This window comes from Saccostrea echinata, unplaced genomic scaffold (genome assembly GCF_033153115.1).
Source record: "Saccostrea echinata isolate AGI-Se365-2 ecotype Australia unplaced genomic scaffold, CSIRO_AGI_Sech_v1 ptg000001l, whole genome shotgun sequence".
NCBI classification, from domain to species: Eukaryota; Metazoa; Mollusca; class Bivalvia; order Ostreida; family Ostreidae; genus Saccostrea; species Saccostrea echinata.
Window position 1 is genome coordinate 25,426,542 of NW_026889750.1, and position 19,931 is coordinate 25,446,472.

The 19,931-nt window shown below is 33.5% G+C and overlaps 1 protein-coding gene across 1 annotated transcript in view; it reads left to right on the forward strand.

Moving 5' to 3' along the window:
* Positions 1 to 19,931, forward strand: part of LOC133187911 (nuclear receptor coactivator 2-like) — a 67,477-nt gene that overhangs the window by 23,135 nt on the left and 24,411 nt on the right. The window contains exons 3-5 of the mRNA XM_061323311.1: positions 11,021 to 11,190; positions 15,898 to 15,992; positions 17,581 to 17,670. Coding sequence (XP_061179295.1) covers positions 11,021 to 11,190; positions 15,898 to 15,992; positions 17,581 to 17,670 — 355 coding nt within the window. The remainder of the gene's footprint in view (positions 1 to 11,020; positions 11,191 to 15,897; positions 15,993 to 17,580; positions 17,671 to 19,931) is intronic.

Here is a 19,931-nt window from a genome sequence, read left to right on the forward strand (position 1 = left end):
ACTAATTGGAAAGCAGGCTGAATGATAATAACTTATCAGTGAACTGAAATGAAGTAAATTAATTTTGCTAAATTTTTCTGGGTTTCATTTTTCTTTTGCTAGCTGGTGCCAGTTTGTAGCATGCATTCACATGAAATCCCATAGTGCAAATCAAAATTATACATGGTAGATTCTTGATTTGATCGTTTTCTCATTTGATTGTAGTTTTCCGTCACTGACAACACTCTTAAATTTGTCCATATTAGCATTGTCTATTGAATTGGACATCAGTAATTGACATTTTTGAGTGGTGTCTGCGGTTACGGTTTCCTTTTTCTATGGAGGGTAATGCTTTTTCATTGATAAAGCGTTTTGCATAAAGACATCTCTCTATCATTGGTTTTTTTTCTCAGGAGGCTGATGGGAATTATGTGTCCTGTGAAAAGCTGGGTTTGTCTGTATTGTTATGGTAATGTAGGGCTGAATTCTGACATTTCAGGGCCCCATTCACACATAGAAATGATCACTTTACTAGCTATAAAACCACAGAAAACACTATTACTACATGTATTGTACTTTGTTTATGTAAGATTTGTATAGGAACTGGCAGGAAACCACAGCGGAATTCTAGCTAGTATTCTTTTGAAGTCCTAGTGTCAAAACTTCAACAGAAAAAAATATTATCTGTGATTTGAAGCGTAAATGTATATAGAAGACCAGTGTGTTTGGGCATTCTGCAGGGGTGTTGTGGAATTGACAGTGACTCCTTTGTTGATTTTACCTGAGCGACTCTATCCCCAGGACACCACATCAGACAGGTGATTGCATAACCTTGGGGTCATGTGACCATTTTCACACCTAAATGGCTGGACAAGGGCCAGCTGTGTAGTTATAATGTTCTGTGGTGGAATTATTGATAATATTCCATAATCTCTGCAGTTCACGATAAACTTTGTGTATTGTCTGCCTGCGGGTTCTGATACCATTGAATTTTGTCATCGTACAGGTGGAGGATCAGCGATTACTAAGGCCAGGTAGAGAGGTCAATCAACTTGTGTTTGCATTTCAATGGTTTATGGCCAATGATTTGCGCTTGTCCAGTTTGTGCCCACATACCAGTGTGTGTAATAGCCTGGCCATTGTGGTGTGACATAGCTGTCTGTGTGTAAGATGAACCATTAATTAACACTGGACTTTAATTCAATGGTTTATTTGCCTGTGATATAACTTTGTCCAGGGAGACTCTGTAGACTTGACATGCCCACATTCCATTGTGTGCAGTATAGCAGACTATTGTAGATCTTTCCTGTCTGGCTGACTGTTTGAATTGCACTTCTAATTAACACTGGATTAATTATGGAAGAGGAAAAGAGGGGTGAGTTATGTGGCATATGATATGATAGGTATTTTTATCTTGGTTTGTGATGTCCATGGTTGACCCCTCAGGAACTAGCTGTTTACAAATGCATATACCACCTGATTATTTAACATGGTCTACTTACTTGAAATTCTTAAAGTTTAGATATAAGTTATTGCAAGTTTTGCAGATAGAATGACTCCATGATGTAGTTAATATAAGGTGTGTATTGTTAGAGAAACAGGTGAATTTATAAACATGATCATTACATTTTTATGAAATTTTAGTAAATTCTTCATTCTGTATTTTATTTATTTATCCCTGTAAATTCTAGTATGCACCAGTATAGTTACGTCATGTAAGAGCCATTCTCGTCTTTGTTATTTGTTTATTAGATATCCATTTAAATGTTACTTTGTCATATAATACAATCCTTGAGGGTTTAAGGTGTATGCGTATTTATAAGATTTTGTTGGAACACCTATAATCTTTTAAACAAGAGTTTGGATATTTCAGGCGGAGATTAACTTTTATGTAGACTTTGCTAATTTCAAGGTTGAGCTTTCAAAAGAGTTGGACTTGTATTTACCTCAATCATCAAGCATGATGAACACTGGTGCCCCATAGATGCCTACATCTTAAAGACTATATGTGTCCCTTCCTATGACAAAATTTCTTACACTGATTAGAGCTTGTAGAAAATTTAAGTAGCCCCCATTGCTGAGGAAAACCCATTTTCAAATGCATACATATGTCAATGCTACTTTGTTTTGTTACAACATGAAGATCAAATTGAATAAAGTCAGTTGAAGATTACATTTTTCTTCTTGAAATCCACTTTTAGGTAACTTTTATTGTTATTTGTAAAGAGTGTATATTAACATAAATTAGTGTTAGATGCATCAGTTAGGTTTAATGTTTACTGCCATTTGTACTTCTCTTTGACATGACAAATTTTTCACTTTATGTTTGCCAGAAGCCATTATGATTTACATATATAGAAAGGCAACAAAAATAAAACAATTGAAAATAGGAGTGCATCTCTCTCTCTCTCTCTCTCTCTCTCTCACCATATTGAGCATACTAAGTAATAGAATAAACATTAAAGGTTGTCAGGTACAAAAGCATCAAATTTCTTTTTAATGGAGACAGCTAAAATAAAAATGTGTACACAGAATTTCAAAGCAATTTAAAGATTTGAATGGTTGCATTTGCCAATTAGTATAAAGTAAAGAAACATTAACTAATTACATCCCTTGAAACATATCAATATTGATATCATCAAATTTGGTAAAAGCTTTTTTCTGCCACTTCTTGGATGCTATAATGACAAACTTTCATGGGATTCTGTCAAGCAGAAAAAAGGTAACAAAAATATTTTTATACTTTTCGAGATTGTAAAAAAGAGGTGTATATGAAATTTAATCATGGCACATGATCAATCAAAGATAAAAGACATAAAATGTTTTGGAAAAATCTGCATTCAATTTGCAATTTTATGAGGTTCAAATGTATAATAATATGAACTTGATAAATGAGATGATTGCATTTTTAGAAAAATTTGAAATGGAATTGCAGTACACTTTAGTCCTAAAACACAAATTGTTTTACAAATAAGCTAATTAATAACCAGTGGTTCTTTGGGCCATGAAATATCCTTTGAGATCTCAATTTTGTGGTCATGCAAAGAAAACAGAGGTGACTGTGGCCAGTTTCATTATCAATAGATTAACTGGATATTGAAATTGCTGGGTCACCTGCTATTCCGGGTCAGAACAATGGCTATAAATGATGAGGGGATACAGGATGAAAAAAACTCTGTCAGGCCTAGCTTCTAGATATGCAGGCTTATTTCAAATCTTTTGTCGTCCGGATTCAATGACGATTTAATTCATCGTGGTAGAAAGAAGTAAGGTGTGCGTGCGTTCTTCATCGGAGCAGGTGTCACAAGAGGCAAGAGAAAGAAACCTGTGGGATAAAGATCTCTCCGATCCGGATGTACATTTCCTGTTCAAAGGAAGAAAAAAAAGGAAGCAGATCCTCTCCACAGAGAAAATTATACCATTATAATTGGATTATCTCTTTTTTTTCTGTGCAGTTCAATGGTCGTTATTCAATATTGTAGACCAGTAATGTTGTTTAGTAGATGAATTGGGGGAAAAAAATGTAATGGCCTAGTGAGTGGAGCCGAGTGTTCGTCTGGGATCTCTGTGGTCATAGAGAATTTGTTACAGAGGCTGGCAAATGGAATGAATATTGATCTATTTGCATGCAGTATATGGACACAAAGAAGAATGCAAGCAATGAGGACCTGATGAGTTGTGTAGACCATATACTAAAAAAAGCTCTGTAGTGATGTCCTTGTATTACATGTCACCATTGACAGATACCATAGACTGTTCAGAACAGATAAACACATCATACTATAGCGTTGTACATCTGTCATAACTTGTCCATGCAATAACTGTTAGCCAGTGGCTTACAGTGGTGTAACACTGTTATGCCAGAGTTTTGTTTCACCAGCAACTGTGTATTGAAGAAACCATGCTATTGATTTTAAAATGCCATAAAAAGCCTGCAATCTTGTGAAGAACTTTTTTTATGAGATACTGCTATGCCCATTGGATTGTATGTAATTATTGAATAATAGGAGAGTGTGAGTTTTGACTTCAATTCAATAAGCTATTTCACACATCTTAATTGATACTCTTTACTAGGTTGCTGACAAATTTTCTGCCCGTTTACCATATCCTGTTATGGATTTTGTGATATGTCATGTGTACATGTAATTATTATGGCAGCAGATTACAGGTGTAGCCAGAAAGCTGTCAAAGGCCTAACACATTCTGGCAGTGTAATATCATATGAATGAATGCAAAGAAAAGAAAAGATACACAGTCTGAAGTTGACAGATTTTCTTATGTGCTTTGTACAGTGGAGTTTTGGGATCTAGATTACCAGTTGGATGCTTCTGTGCTTTTTTTTATTGTGAGAGATAGGAGGAATTCTTAGCCAGCCAAGAGATCTTCCTAGAATGTTGAAGCACCTTCTTACTTCAGAGAAAACTGGGTGAGGCTTCAAAATATTGTATTGAATGTTATTTAGGTCATTGGTCCACCAAATAGATATGGAGGAATGAGTTGGTTCTTTTTTCGGAGAGGGAAAATGGGAGCTTCTAATTTGAGATGTATGGATTTCATATAATCATGATAATGTTGTGTGCAGTATTGATGATAATATATATATATATATATATATATATATATATAAAAAAAAAGTAATTTGTAATCTTTGATTTTTAGCTGCTTAAAGTGTACAGTGTCAAACTGTGATAACCCAAAATTGTCTGGACTGACTAAAGACAGAGATATTCAAGCATTTGAGATTTTTAAGTTGAGAAACTCATATTAAAAAAAAAGTTAGGTTGACTGCCAATATTATGTTGAAGACACAGAATGCTGTCTTTCTCTAATTTATTTCCTTCATGTGTTGGTTCTGTTAAAATATATATCCTTTACAAGCTCCTGCATTTCAGTAAAGAGGTCTATTATATTACATGTACTGATTATATGGAGAACAGTATGCGAGGTAACAGGGTAAGAGAGTGTACAAGGTGCTGTTTTTGATATTTCATATTTGAAAAAAAAATCCATTGAAATCTTTATGTTTTAAAAGTAATTGCATTAAATTTCACTTTTATTAAGCATACTCAATTAATATAAATATGAACCTTTAAACATGATAATACAAAGGTACATTAAAACAGGTGTTTTTTTCTTTTGGAAAAGTCAGACCGACTACTTATTCAAGCCAGTGGAACATTATATTAGATCTCTCTTTGTCATGTAAGATTGTAGAAGTTTTCACATCAGTAGATAGATGACATTTGTTAGCAGACCTGTTAGCTCTATAAAGAGGAAATGCATAGTTAAGATTGGCTTTCATTGGCTATATCATGTCTCCCTGTATCTGCATATATATCTTCAAACACTGCCGAATCTGATGAAGTGATTAGTGAACACAGCAGTTGGATTAGCTCTGATTTAAATTTTAAAAATTTGATCAGGAAAAGACATGAATAACAATTGAATGAAAAGTGTGTTTATCTAAAAATCTTGACTTCAAATTAGCATTTGGGATTGTGCATTAGGTCTGTGTTAAACTATCATTTGGGGAAATGCATGTATGGTGAACATAAAGCAGTATTACAAAATCAGCAACAATTTTTCCCCCTTTTACAGCTCGAGACTTAAACCTACTAAGCTAAGTGCAGGAAAAATGAAAATGTTCCTGATATAAAATAGTAAATAGGGAGGTAATTGATTAGAAAGGAGCTTAAAGTCTGTGTATCATTTGCAGCCATTTCCTGATCAAAATTGATATATGATTCTTATGTGAAACCACAAGCAGTGCAAGATTAAGTATTATAGCTATTTGAAAACCATTTGGCTCTTTAAAGAAAATTTTCAGAAAAGGAAAGAAGAGTGAAAGAAGTTGCATACTAGCATAGAGATTCTAAGATGGATTAAAAAAAAGCATGTTTAGCTTTGACTTTAAAGTTGTTCCGCAGCTGTTAAATTGCACGCCTTAGTCTTAGTTTCACAGCAGGGATTTACGATCGTGCCTATGTGGCTTTGTGGTTTATTTATAACAATTTGGATGTGGGTAAACACACATATTTGTGTAAACAGCCTTATTGAACAGCTTGCTTGTGGCTGCAGTTTTTCATATGTATAGCAGAGCTATAGAATGGCCTTGAATGCTTTCAGTGTTACAATAACTGCACACACAATCAATGCTGTATTGATTTCTCTATAGACGTGTTTCTTTTTATTCAGTATATACAATAAACAACTACTGCATTCGTTCACTTCTAAGTGGCCGTTCTAACAGTGGCAATCCATATTTCCTCGGCTTTCCCCAGGAGAGTTTTGTATTTTTTTTTTCTGGAGGTGGCAGTGTTTTGTTGACATTGGTGATGATGATAGGGACAGGTTGAGAAATTAACAAGGAATGATTATTTTGATATTCCAGTAGAAATTGCTGAATTATTGAAGATCTTGACTATCTTCATTCCTCTTGGATTTAAGAACATCAAATTTGTTGTGAAGCTGTAGTTGTTTCACTAACCCTCTATGTTAAAACAACCATTCTCGAACAAACTTGTACCCAGGGACCTGTATCATGTGTACTTCGAGAGAAACAGGTAGGTGTCACCAGCTTTAGGTTTGCATTATTCTGAAAGATGAGTTCTAAGCTAGCAGTGTGTGTGATTGTCAAGAAGTAGAGCAGTTTCTGTATAGTAGCTTTTCTACATGGCATTATTTGGTATTTTCGTGGGAGGGGAGATAAAATTCATTTATCTTGAAAGCATTTTTTTAAAAAAAGTTTCAGCCTTTCGATCAACATCCAACAGATTTTTTAAAAAATACATATTGAATAGCCCTGACATACTATGTTAATGCATTTATACCAGTTTGACCATATTTAGTAATACTGTTAGTCTCATGGCAAGCATTTTGCTTTAAAAATGTTTTAAAGGTTAGTTGAATTAAAGGAGAATCTACTCTAGACTGCTGTACACAGTTAACCCAACAATGTACGATTCAGAATTGCCTTGGTGGTTTGAAATTGTTAGTGAAAAAAGGTTTAATTTTACGAAATGTTATAACTGATATATTGATATAATTAGTGCCTTAAAAATAATATTATATTTCGTGGGTTTTTATTGTGCTTGATCGTTGCTTAAATTACTTCTAAATGTAATAATTGCTATTTGTTGATGCATCGAAAGTCATGTTTATTGTATTGTGGAAAACAAACTTGTTTTCAGTCAATAGATAATTCTGCCCTGGAACCAAACTATAAATGTAGTAATTTCTTTATGTAGTCTGTAATAATCCATGATGCTACATCAGGCTATCTGCAAGCTGTCACAAGCCAAAAACATTAAAGATTTGTGAATTGCATTTTATGCTTTGCCTCCTCAGAATCATTAATGTAAATATTGTCTTTTTAATCTTGGAACTTTTATGATGTGTGTTTTTTTTCTTTCCAAGGTTGACTGGTCAACCACACATGAGTTTAAAGTTAGCATAAATGTACATTAAAATTGCTTGCTGAAAACAGCATTAATGTTTTATTCTCTCTTTAGAATTGTGAAATATTCATATTCACGCCAGTGATATACGTTTGCATTTTGCAATGCAATTATATAGTGTGCGAGGATACAAAAAATAAATAATGGCAGCTTTTAATTGATTTAAAAAAGACTTGAGAGAAAAAAAGTGACAAAATTAAAGACTTGTGCACTTTGTGTGGCTTGTGTTTCTTGAAAGTGGTAAGAGAAGCATGGATGGTGATAATAGTACATATTGTGGGTAGACATTACATATCATCAGTGGGGTGGAGGTGTTGAATGGTTTGAATAATATGTTTACTGAGGTAGCCATTATGAGCGGTTGATCACCACAGTAAAAATGCATAACATTTTCCTTCATAAATCTGTGACATGTATATTGTAATTATGGATAAAAACAGTGAATTGATGTCATACTTTGAAGTAATGCTTGGCAGTGAAGTTTTCCAAGTACATTTTTTTCCCCTGTGATTTATTTGTCCACCTATTTGTATGATGACATTTGACAGGGGGGAAAAAGCAGTAAATTAAGCATGAAAACAAACAAACAAACAAACAAATACTGTACTATCTGCCACATTGTGACATGCAATTATGAAACTATCCCAGTTCTTGCAAAGGCTCTACAGTCCCTTTAATGTTCATGACAGAAATGATTACTTCTCTGTAAGCAATACAAAAATATGTGTACTCCTGTTGTTGGAATGTCTAACTTAGAAACTCCTCACAGCTAGTGGCTGCCTGTCTCATACATTTGATATTCTTCTTCTATGTTGAAGCAGCCACAACCTTTGCCAGCTGCTTCTGCTGGAAGCCTGGATGCTCTCTTGTTAATGTTTTTATTTTAATGTTTTGTTTTGTGTATGTATCATAAGTGGGAGTGTAAGTTAAAACATAAGTCTAAAACTAATACAGACCAGGTGCTTTGTGCTTGATTATTTGCTGAGGCAAGGTAAATGAAGAAATTGTGATATGGAAATAAGAGCCCTCTGATTGAATGAGCCTATTGTATTCTCTGTAGTATTGTATAACATGGCTGAATGTATATTTTAACAGGAAAATATGCAGCATATTCATTGCTAGTTTTATCTGAGATGAAGCTGTGGTAAAAAGTTGAATTAGAATTGGACCTTCTCTGATGGCATAGAAATTTTTTCCTGTAGGTTTTCATCATTATCGAAAAAAAGGAGACATTTACCATTATTAACATTTTGGTCTTTAATCAATGCATATTTCTAAGTCTCAAATTGCAAAGCAAGCAATGAAACAATGTATAGATGCATAATTTTTATCCCCAGGGGTCCGATAGTGTGGCAGAGAAAAAGGTATAGATATTAGACCCAGTCATTTATACTCTCTCTGCTGAAGTTAATGCTTAATTAAGATCAATTATCTCTCCATGAATTTCTCAAGGCTGTATATTTTTTTGCCGATTTGCTGTGCAGGGATATTATTCGGTGATTTTTCATTAATATGTTTTAGATGATTTGGTTTTAGCAGGAAGCTCAAATCGTCTCAAGCAGGAAAATCCTTTTATTATGGGATTGTTTTGCTATGGCTTAATCTCTGTAATAATTTTATCATGGAAAACATTGGCTGGAGTTGTCATTTGATTCTGGAAGAGAATTATGCATCTTCATATATCCTACTGTTAAGAAATAGACATAGTTCTTTATATATACCTTGATATCAGGTTTATTTGCAATCCCTACATGTGTAACCATGCATAGTTCTCTTCAGGTTAAAGTAAACTGCACTAATGTAACATCTGGGTTAAAGATGTAATTAACCATTTTGATCAAATTCATTGTGAATCACTTTAGCTATCTTTATCAATTTTACCAATCTGAAAAAGCTAGCAGACAGTGTAACATTTCTTGCTTTGGGTCCGACAATTTCCATTGGTGATACACAGCATTATTTGTCTTGGATCTTTGATAATTTTTTTTCCCCAAATGACACAATAAAGAGAATAAAATCAGTAAGAGACATAGAGTTCAAGGATACATGTAAGGAAACTTTTCCAGACAAAGTGTCCAACACACACAGACAGTAAAATGTCCTATCAGAGATCAAGAGCTGATAAATCTCTACCTACAGCATGTATCTCAATCAGGTCTTTAAACTCCTTTGTGGACAGAACTTTTTATTGTGACTCTTGTTAGACATTGTGTTATTTTTTGCTGTGACTGGATCAGACTTTATTTGATAACAGCTTGTTCTGTTTTGTACCTTAGACTTGAACTACATTGCTTGATTAATTCTCTCATTTTAGAATATGTCTGATATTGAACACTTTAAAATGCTTATTTCTAGTAAGATGTTTTTCATATTTTGAGTATCTTGCATTTTATGTTCATATGATATTAAGAACCCTCTCTACACTGCACACTAAAGAGTTCTGATTCTATGGTATTTTTCTGCAGTTAGAGTGATCTGCCCTTAGATCTAAATTCCAATAAATTGAAATTTACAGTATATTACTTAATTTGTAACCAGTTCAAGCATTCATAACATTTTAAATAGCCAAGATAAATTAATTGAACACTTTAATTGCATGTATTTTCTCCATGGAAGTAAACAATAGTGATTTATGTTCATTGATACTTGATTGTCTGAGAATATTTTTCCTGGAGGTAAACGCCACGTACCATATATTGAAAATTAAATTGATAAGCTTAATATTTACAACTTTATTCAATATAATTTTCTCAATGTCCAAAAAACATTTTGCACTGGTGTATAGAGGGTCCTTAAATTATCAGTAAATATCCAGGGAATCAGATAAGATTTTTTTTAATCATGCTGTCAAACTTGTGAGCTGATTCTCAGATAACAGAAAGTATCATGACAGTTTCTGAGTAATATTTATAAAAAAAAAAAAAAATAAAATAAAATGTGTACCTTGCTGAAAATGGTTGAGGTCAGGTTGACTAGAAGTAAATTTTTCGTCATGACATATCTCTCTGAATTTCAGGTCGTGTTTAATGTCAGTTCTTAAAAGCATATAGATATATTTTTCAGCCAAATCTTGAAACCTCTATACTGACAGGAGGAAAACAAATTCATCTTCTATAATTTTCTGTATTACTTATCATTAGATTATCAGTTATTTTTCATTTTTGCTGATGATAAATCAGGGGCATGCTGTACAAAAATGAGAATATTTTTTTCTCTCGATATATATATATAAATAACTTGACTAATTCTTTACTCTTTGCAACAATGAATATTAATTGGGAATTGAAGGGTCGGGAAGGCCAAATTTTATAATCCATTTATCAAAAAAAAAATTCTTGTTCAGGGTATTATTGGGAAAAAAGTAATAGTTTTGTTACAAATTTTATTCATTATTATAATATTATATTAACTGGTTTCTGGTTGAAATTGTATTATAACAGAAATAACTACACAGGAAAGATTCCAAGCAAACAGAATTCTGATGATCAAATCTTGCAATAATCAACTTCAAACTTTTTCTGAATTTCCCACTGTAAAGTGTTTAACAATATATGCTGATGCAACAATTTACTCTTTCTTTTTAGAAGCAAGTGTCTACATGAGCGTCGCAGGCGTGACCAGGAAAACGCCTATTTTGAGGAGTTGGCAGAGCTGATCTCGGCGAGCGTGACGGATATGAGCGCCCTCTCTGTGAAGCCCGAGAAGAGTGCTATATTACAGGAAAGCTTAAACAAAATCAAACAACTCAAACAAGGTTTGTAGTCAGTGTCATTACAAAGCTTGAACAAAATCTAATAACTCAAAACAGTGTTGTATTCAATGTCATTACTTAACTAAAACAAGGTTTGTAGTCAGTGTCATTGCAAAGCTTAACTAAAACAAGGTTTGTGGTCAATGTCATTACAAAGCTTAACTAAAACAAGGTTTGTAGTCAATGCCATTTATTTGTTTTATGGTGCCACTGTTGAGGCAAGTGCAGTTGTATACCATAAAAAACCCCTTTACATAGCTTACACTTTAAATTTTGATCTAGCTGCTGCCTCTTCAAACTTTAAACCACACGAGACATCTAGTCTGTGATGTCATATGACGTTGTATGTAAGTTGTATTTCTGTAACGGAGTCTAAATAGGCCATTTGCAATTTTGTAATGAAAGGCATTGTAGAGTAGATGCAATTATTTTTTGTTTGTAGAGTAGATGAAATTATTTTTTGTTTTGTTTAAGCTCTCTGCAAGAACTTAATACATGATAACTGTTGGACTTTTTATTCACCATTATCGCATGGAATCCTGGTAGCAAAGGAATTCTGGGATGGTTTTTCTGCTTCAGAACTATATAGAATTGGTAATGCAAGAAAATTCTGGTATAAGGCAGTTTTAAGCAACAAGTGTCATTTTCTCTGTTCTTATACGTTAGTCTATTGAGCTGGCTGTGCTCACTATTAAGCTTAACTAAAACAAGGTTTGTAGTCATGTCATTGTAAAGTTTTAATAAAGCAAGGTTTGTAGTCAGTGTCATTATAAAGCCTAAGTAAAACAAAGTTTGTAGTCAGTGTCATTATAAAGCCTTATTAAAACAAAGTTTGTAGTCAGTGTCATTATAAAGCTTAACTAAAGCAAGGTTTGTAGTCAGTGTCATTATAAAGCCTTATTAAAACAAAGTTTGTAGTCAGTGTCATTATAAAGCCTAACTAAAACAAAGTTTGTAGTCAGTGTCATTATAAAGCCTTATTAAAACAAAGTTTGTAGTCAGTGTCATTATAAAGCCTTATTAAAACAAAGTTTGTAGTCAGTGTCATTATAAAGTCTTATTAAAACAAAGTTTTTAGTCAGTGTCGTTATAAAGCTTAACTAAAACAAGGTTTGTAGCCAGTGTCATTATAAAGCTAGATGGCTAAAAGTAGAGAGCTTAGAGCAAATTAAGCAAACGTGTGTGTGCAGTGCCCATATAAATCTTTAACAAATCAAATGGCTCATAGTAGAAAGCTATACCAAAATTAAACAACAGTAAGCTCAAGTTAGTTTTATGTATTATTTGTTTTGAAGACAGTTCAAACTAAATCATGCAACTAAATGATTTGTAAGCATGGTTAGTAGAAAGCATATACATAATAAGATGTCAGAAAGTGGAAAGCATAAAAATGAAACTATTAAAGATAAGGCTTTTGATTACTAATCAGCATCAGTAGAAAGTTTGTACAGTAAAACTTGTCTAATCCAGACATCACTAGTTCCATAGAGATTTGGCCAGATTAGACAACATTCTGGATTAGAAAAACATATGAAAGGGACTTGAAGTTTACATCATTATTAGGCAAGATTTCGGAATACACAACATCCAGATTAAACAAGTTAGTCGAGTCACAGTCAGTAAAAAGGTTCAACAAAATAAAACAGCAGTAAGTTTTACCAAGATTTGTTTTTGGTAGTACACATAACAAAATAAATTGGCTGAATTGGGAAACATTAAATATAAAACAGCTTGAAAAAAGTTAAATTAGTGTGAGCGGGGTTAGCTAGTCTTCACTAGTAGAAAGCTAGCCTTTCATGAAATCAGACAATTCAAGTACATTTTGGTGTCCAGTGTAAGTTGTGACACTGTTGCTCAAAACTGCTTTATACCAGAATTTTCTTGAATTACCACTTCTATATAGTTCTGAAGCATTCAGATTAGATAGGCTTTTGTGTGGATATGGCATAAGGTGATTTGATAATTGTGGAAGAGAGGTGTGGAGGATTGGATTGGAGTCTTTTAAACATGCATTATGATTTATGTATTTGAGAAAAAAAATGATATAAAAAAAAAGTTCAGAAATAATTGATAAAAATTTATTTAAAAAATTAGCATAATTAAAAAACAGTTGGGCTTCATGGAATCATGCTCAGGCAGAGCACTGCAGAATGTAATGTTTCAGCATATGCACCATTTCAAACTTCTACACTGGTTATCCATGGAATAGCTATAGGCATGCATTTTAATAGGAAAATGTTGTTATGTCACGGAAGATATATATTACTGTAAGAAGACATTTCTTGCATTTTTTGAAACAGTTCTCTGGACTCCACAAATCAATGTAGGTCTGTTTTGTGGTCATCTCTAAATATGGCTAAAAACAAAAAGAAAGTTACATGTACAGAGGCCAATGAAATAATAACCTAGTAACAAATTTCCTTTTGAATTTCTGAATCATTCTTTATTTTATGTGTAAGCTAGTTCATGTCCTTGGTATGAAGGAAAAAGCTGTTCTTCATATTGCTGCTAGTGCCAAGGTGATCTCTTTGGTTAAAACACAGTGACCTGAATTTCTGAGACCATGATTTGTTGTAATTACAGGTGGCATCCATTTTCCAAAATTGCTTAGTCATCTCATTGAGGCATTTAGGTTATCCCTAATGATAAAGAGTTAATGCCCTTGATTGTTGCAGGAAGATGGCAGCACCTGGAGGGCATGAAATTATGGCTGTTATATCTCACCTTACAAAAAAGACATTGATTTTGTTGTGTTTGAAAGCAAACACTCTGCCGGCTCCTAGATGAAATAAACATTAAGGCTTTATGTTGTAAATGTTGTTACATTAAAGTGTATCTTGCAGCTCTGAGGGTAATACACATTTGGTGTGTTTTTGTCAGTGTTACAAGGCTGATTGTGCTGTATAACGGAAGATTCATAACAGCAGAACAAGCCTGCTTCTGTTACACACCTGATAAATCTAGAAGGCAGGAATCCATCATTCTAGAAAGCATTCGGTGCAGTGACTTATAGTTTAAATAGAATTTAGTGTACCATATACTGAATATGTATGTCAGCTGAAGAGAGACTGACCTTTGGCTGTCTGCGTAAAAGATCAGAATGTTAAGTCAGTAAAATTAGGCCATGAATTTTCAGTCGTTGGCAAGAAAATGTCATCAACCAAATTAATAAAAAAAATTCATTTATTTCCACAAAAGTAGTTTTTGCCAATCGTTAATTAAAACAACTTTTGTCTATAATTTAGCATCATGCAAATTATATGCTTCTTTAGCAGATGAAAAATATCTTGAGATCGGAAGTTAAAAAAGGTCTTGCAGACTGTGTTGGTAATTGTGATATAAAGCAGCGGATTATAATGTTCTACCTTCCCCTATAAGTTTGCACACTTCAATGAGTATTTGTATTTCAGATGATAAACAGATGAAGTATGGCTAGGGTTTGCACCAAGTCAAATATTGATTAAGGCTGATTGAAATAAAGATAACTTCAATTCCAAAGTGTAAAAGCTTGCATATTGATTAAATAATGGGCTGTTTTGTACACAAAAAAAGATAATGAGGCATGGTAAAGGATTTAGCTCCTTGTATTGATAATGCAGGGTGCTTGTTGAATCAGATTTACTGCTCCATACTTCCTGTGGATATTGACAGATAGCATGATTTGTTATACTACCAAGAAATTAATATAGGTAAAAAAAAACTTATCATGGAGCCATGATGTCACAACTTTTTCCAGTCGGAACATTGGTTAATGTATTAAGTTGAAATAGAGATAAGGGGTAGAGTTCTTAGACATAACGCATACTCCTTTGAAAGAGAAAAGTATGTTTGGCCATCACAAATAATTGTAGTGATTAATAGCTTAACCATGTACCAGAAATCATAAATTTGTCATTTTTTTTTTCTTTTCACAGCTAAGAATACTGAACTTATTTGCATTTCTGCTAGTGTTTTGTCAATAACCATTTAACATGTTTAAGTGAAATTGTTATACCTTCATATTGGCATAAGAATTTTTTCCTCTATCAGTCAGATTTTTTCTGGAAACTTTTTTAAAGTTCATTCTCTCATGAACTGCTACCAATGAGCAGCCTGCAGCATCAAAGAAATATAGCATCTTAATCTCATTTACAATCCTCCCTCTATAAAGACAAGTAATAAAAGATATCACAGTATATACTTCAAAACAACATTTCAAAAACATTCCAGGTCAATTTAAAAAATAGGTCTTTCAGCACATTTCAACTTATTATGCGTATTTGAATGTGGGAAAAAAGTTTTTTAAAAATGAAAATATGATTAAGTATCTACTTTAGGTGTCATGAGGGTGATAAACCTCATTAAGGAACACATGTTAAATCTTGCATTTGTTACTGATGAGAATTGGTAATCGTCTCCAAAAAAATAAACACCCCTACCCCCATAAAAAAAAAACTTGAACTGACTTATGTTGCCATGACATCTGTGTTTTACATGTTTTCCTCCATGTAATTTCTTGATATATGCCACGGATGTCATTATATTATTAACGGTCGATGAATTGTATGTTTTTAAACTTGTTGATGATTATTTAGCATTTCACTTTGTGGGTGTAAATTTTATTGATCATTTTCATTAATTTTAACATACATAGTCAGATCACTATTCAAGACAATAATTTTTGTTTTCGCTCAGTTACTCAAAATACATGGATGTTTTTTGTGTTTGTAGAGAAAGCTTCATCAGACGCAGTTCAGCAAAGCCAGGTGTCCTCAAGCAAGCCCTCAGTCCTCCCAACTGAAGTCCTTGGTCCTCTGCTACTTGAGGTAAGATTTTGTTTACAGCTACAACAACCCAACTGAAGTCCTTGGTCCTCTGGTGCTCGAGGTTAGGTTTTGTTTACTGCTACAACAAACCAAACTAAGTCCTAGGTCCTGGGTCCTCTGCTCCTAAAGGTAAGATTCTGTTTACTGGTACCCTCAGTTTGGTTCATACATCTGATGATCTCATTGATATTCTGTTCATCCATCACTTCTCCAAAATAAAGTCCTTTGCCACACCCGTTATGAAATCTTGACTTCAATAAAGTTGAAAAATTCCTCCCATTGTAAGACATGTTTAAGGGAGTTTTCCTTCAGTTATCCTTAACAAAGCTCTGTTTTCTTCTTGAGGCATGTATTTTAAGTTCTCTCCAATTGTAACACTTTATAGAACCCAGAAGCCACCATATTCAGTCTGTGTACCTTGCTCGGAAAGGTAGCTTGTTTTGTCTTAGAAGAACTACTAAATGAATATATATCAGTAGGTTTCTATTAGGCCTCAGTTGTTCTAGCTAAGGTATATGCTTCTCTGTTTCTCTGCAGTAGGAGCTCTAGAGTATCCTTACCTAGTCAGCAAGTTCATTCATAATAATATCTGTTCAGTCTGTTGACAGCAGCCCTTTTTTAAGTCACATTAAAGTTATTACATCAAGTATCTGCTGGACCCATGGCCTTTACCTTTCAAAGTGAGGTGTCTTCTCTCCATTACCCTCTATAGAGCCTGTACTCATGCAGATACTTGCAAATTTATCATTTCAACAAATACAGGTCAATTCGTCATATTGGAGGTGCTCTGTCATATTCTGCAACGGCACGTTCCACAGTGTTAAGCTTAATTGTAGTAAAATTATACATGAGCTAAATCCACCTATAGCAGAATTCACAAAATCAGCATTTACAATCTAGCAAAGTAGCAGTTTATGCTTTGGCAAATGTGTATACTGTATACAGGGTTATTTTCGCCCCATTTTATTTTTGCCCTTTCACACTTGCAAACAATTTTGCCCCGTTTTAAATTCGCCCAGATGAGGGTAGGGCGAAAGGGGCGAAAATAAAATAGAGGCGAAAATTTCCCTGTATACAGTAGCACTCTGCTGAGATCACTCATATAAGAAGCACACAAAGTTGGGTATTAGTCCCACCCATAGGTCCACTTTTTGTTGTAGGTGTGTCTGAGGTTTCAACCCTCCAATCATACACTGAATGTCTTAAACCCAAGGTCAGACAGTATCCTTGCATTACTGTTTAATGAAGATTTCAAGTGTGTAGAATTTGCTCTCTCAAGAACCAAAGATTGAACATCATGCTTTTTCTGTCTCCTTCCTTTTGTATATCTCTTATTATATACATATTAGCTCACTATGGGATTCAAAATCCCTATTTTAAGAAAAATCGACGATTGATTTTTTCCCCCAAAATTATGCACCAGAACATTTTCTGCATTTTGAAAGTATTTTACTTTCTTTATAAGAGAGAGAAAAATCTCTTTGCTCTCTTTTATAACTACCTTAAATAGATATTTTGTGAACTTAAGTGACTTATGGAATATAATACTTTGGAATTGCTGATAAAAATGCTTTTTTCTTTCTTTCAGGCTTTAGATGGTTTTCTTTTTGTTGTGAACAGTCAAGGGAAGATAGAGTTTGTGTCTGATAATATCACCGAGTACTTACAGTATACTCAGGTAAATACAAGCTCACATTTCTTGTATGTTAGAACATACAGTACAACACAGGTAAATACACACCCACACTTCCTGTATATTAGAACATACAGTACAACACAGGTAAATACACACCCACACTTCCTGTATATTAGAACATACAATACAACACAGGTAAATACACACCCACACTTCCTGTATATTAGAACATACAGTACAACACAGGTAAATACACACCCACACTTCCTGTATATTAGAACATACAGTACAACACTGGTAATACACACCACACTTCCTGTATATTAGAACATACAATACAACAAAGGTAAATATACACCCACACTTCCTGTATATTAGAACATACAGTACAACACTGGTAAATACACACCCACACTTCCTGTATATTAGAACATACAGTACAACACAGGTAAATACACACCCACACTTCCTGTATATTAGAACATACAATACAACACAGGTAAATACACAACCACACTTCCTGTATATTAGAACATACAATACAACACAGGTAAATACACAACCACACTTCCTGTATATTAGAACATACAGTACAACACTGGTAATACACACCACACTTCCTTTATATTAGAACATACAGTACAACACAGGTAAATATACACCCACACTTCCTGTAAATTAGAACATGCAGTAATACACAGGTAAATATACACCCACACTTCCTGTATATAGAACATACAGTACAACACGGGTAATACACACTCACACTTCCTGTAAATTAGAACATACAGTACAACACAGGAATACCCCCACACATTCCCTGGAAGTAAAAAAAAATTGCATTGTAACACAGATGTGACACTTTTAGTCAAAATATTCATGCTTTATATTTACTAGGTACAGACAAATGTTAAAATGTAAATATTGGAATGTTTTGAACAGGCTCTGACTTCTTTGAAAATTCTATGGAACAAATTTGTAATGATTCATTTCAAAGTGAAAAAAAAATCTCTTTCTTATTTAGAGACAAACTGTATTGCTACTCAATGAATTTTCACTTTGAATTTTTAAGCCAAATGAATATCAATGCTAATTTTATGAATTCATGGTTTCTTGCTTGTGGGATGAACATCCATTACTGTGCTTGGTTGTAACATTTATGTGTCATATCTGACAATAAATATGACCAGTTGATAGCTCTAATATACCTCATTTTTCACACCTGCACTGGTATATAACCACATGTCCATCTGTATGTTTAATTGCTGCCATACTTGGCTCACAATACAAATTAATAGTTAACATACCTGTCCCAGTTCACTACATATTATTCTAATTTTGTGTTGATTCATATTGAAACTGAGTTTAGAAATTGTGTTTTCAGTGAAAGTAAACAACTTTATTTCCATTCCTCAAGAATTCATTTACAAAGAAATATATAAATTGGTATAGTAGAAGATATAATTTTTCAGTGAATTATTTATTTATAAAGTCCAGTTATATTTAAATAATCAACATTTCCTCTACCTGGGGTGCTTTGGCATGTATAGGTATGACATATAAAGTGACTAGATTAATTAAACACCAGCCAATCAAGAGAAACTTGCCACTGGTGGAGTGCATTTACCTAGTGACCCAGTAACCTAAATTTATGAGATAGCTTTTTGCTGCAAATTACATGTATAGTCTGGCTATCTATCACTAGAAGCCTTAGAGCTAGTTGAAAGAAAAAAAAATTGATTAGAGTACCAGGTTTAATGAGAGAGTGCTTTGTCTCCAACACTGATAAAAACAATGTATAAATATATGGATAGAGAGAGATGTATACATATATATTTCTGTTGTGAAGGATAACACTCGTATGATTCAGAGAAGCTAGGCACAATCAATACCAGTGTACATATCTAGTTTTCTACGCAGGTTCTTGCTCTCTGATGTTGTTTGGTGTTACGATCTGTTCATTCCTTTTTCATTGCAGTATATTTTCTCAAGGCATTAGATAAATGAAGTAGTTTCAAAGTTTTTGTTGTATGCACTATCATTTGTGTCCAGTTGTAATTGAATGGGAATTTATAGTATGAGAGTTATTGTGAGGATTTATAATGGTGGTCACAAAAACATCAGAGGTATGTTATACGTAACATTGTAAGGTTTTATTGGTTGTTGCAGATTTTTTGTAATTGTTTAGTTCGTACAACATAAAGATCTTAAATTAAAATCATCTGAAGGAAATTAATTTTGTATCTTCACATTGTGTATCTCATGAAAAATGAGGCATAGGAAATATACTATAAGATCAGGAA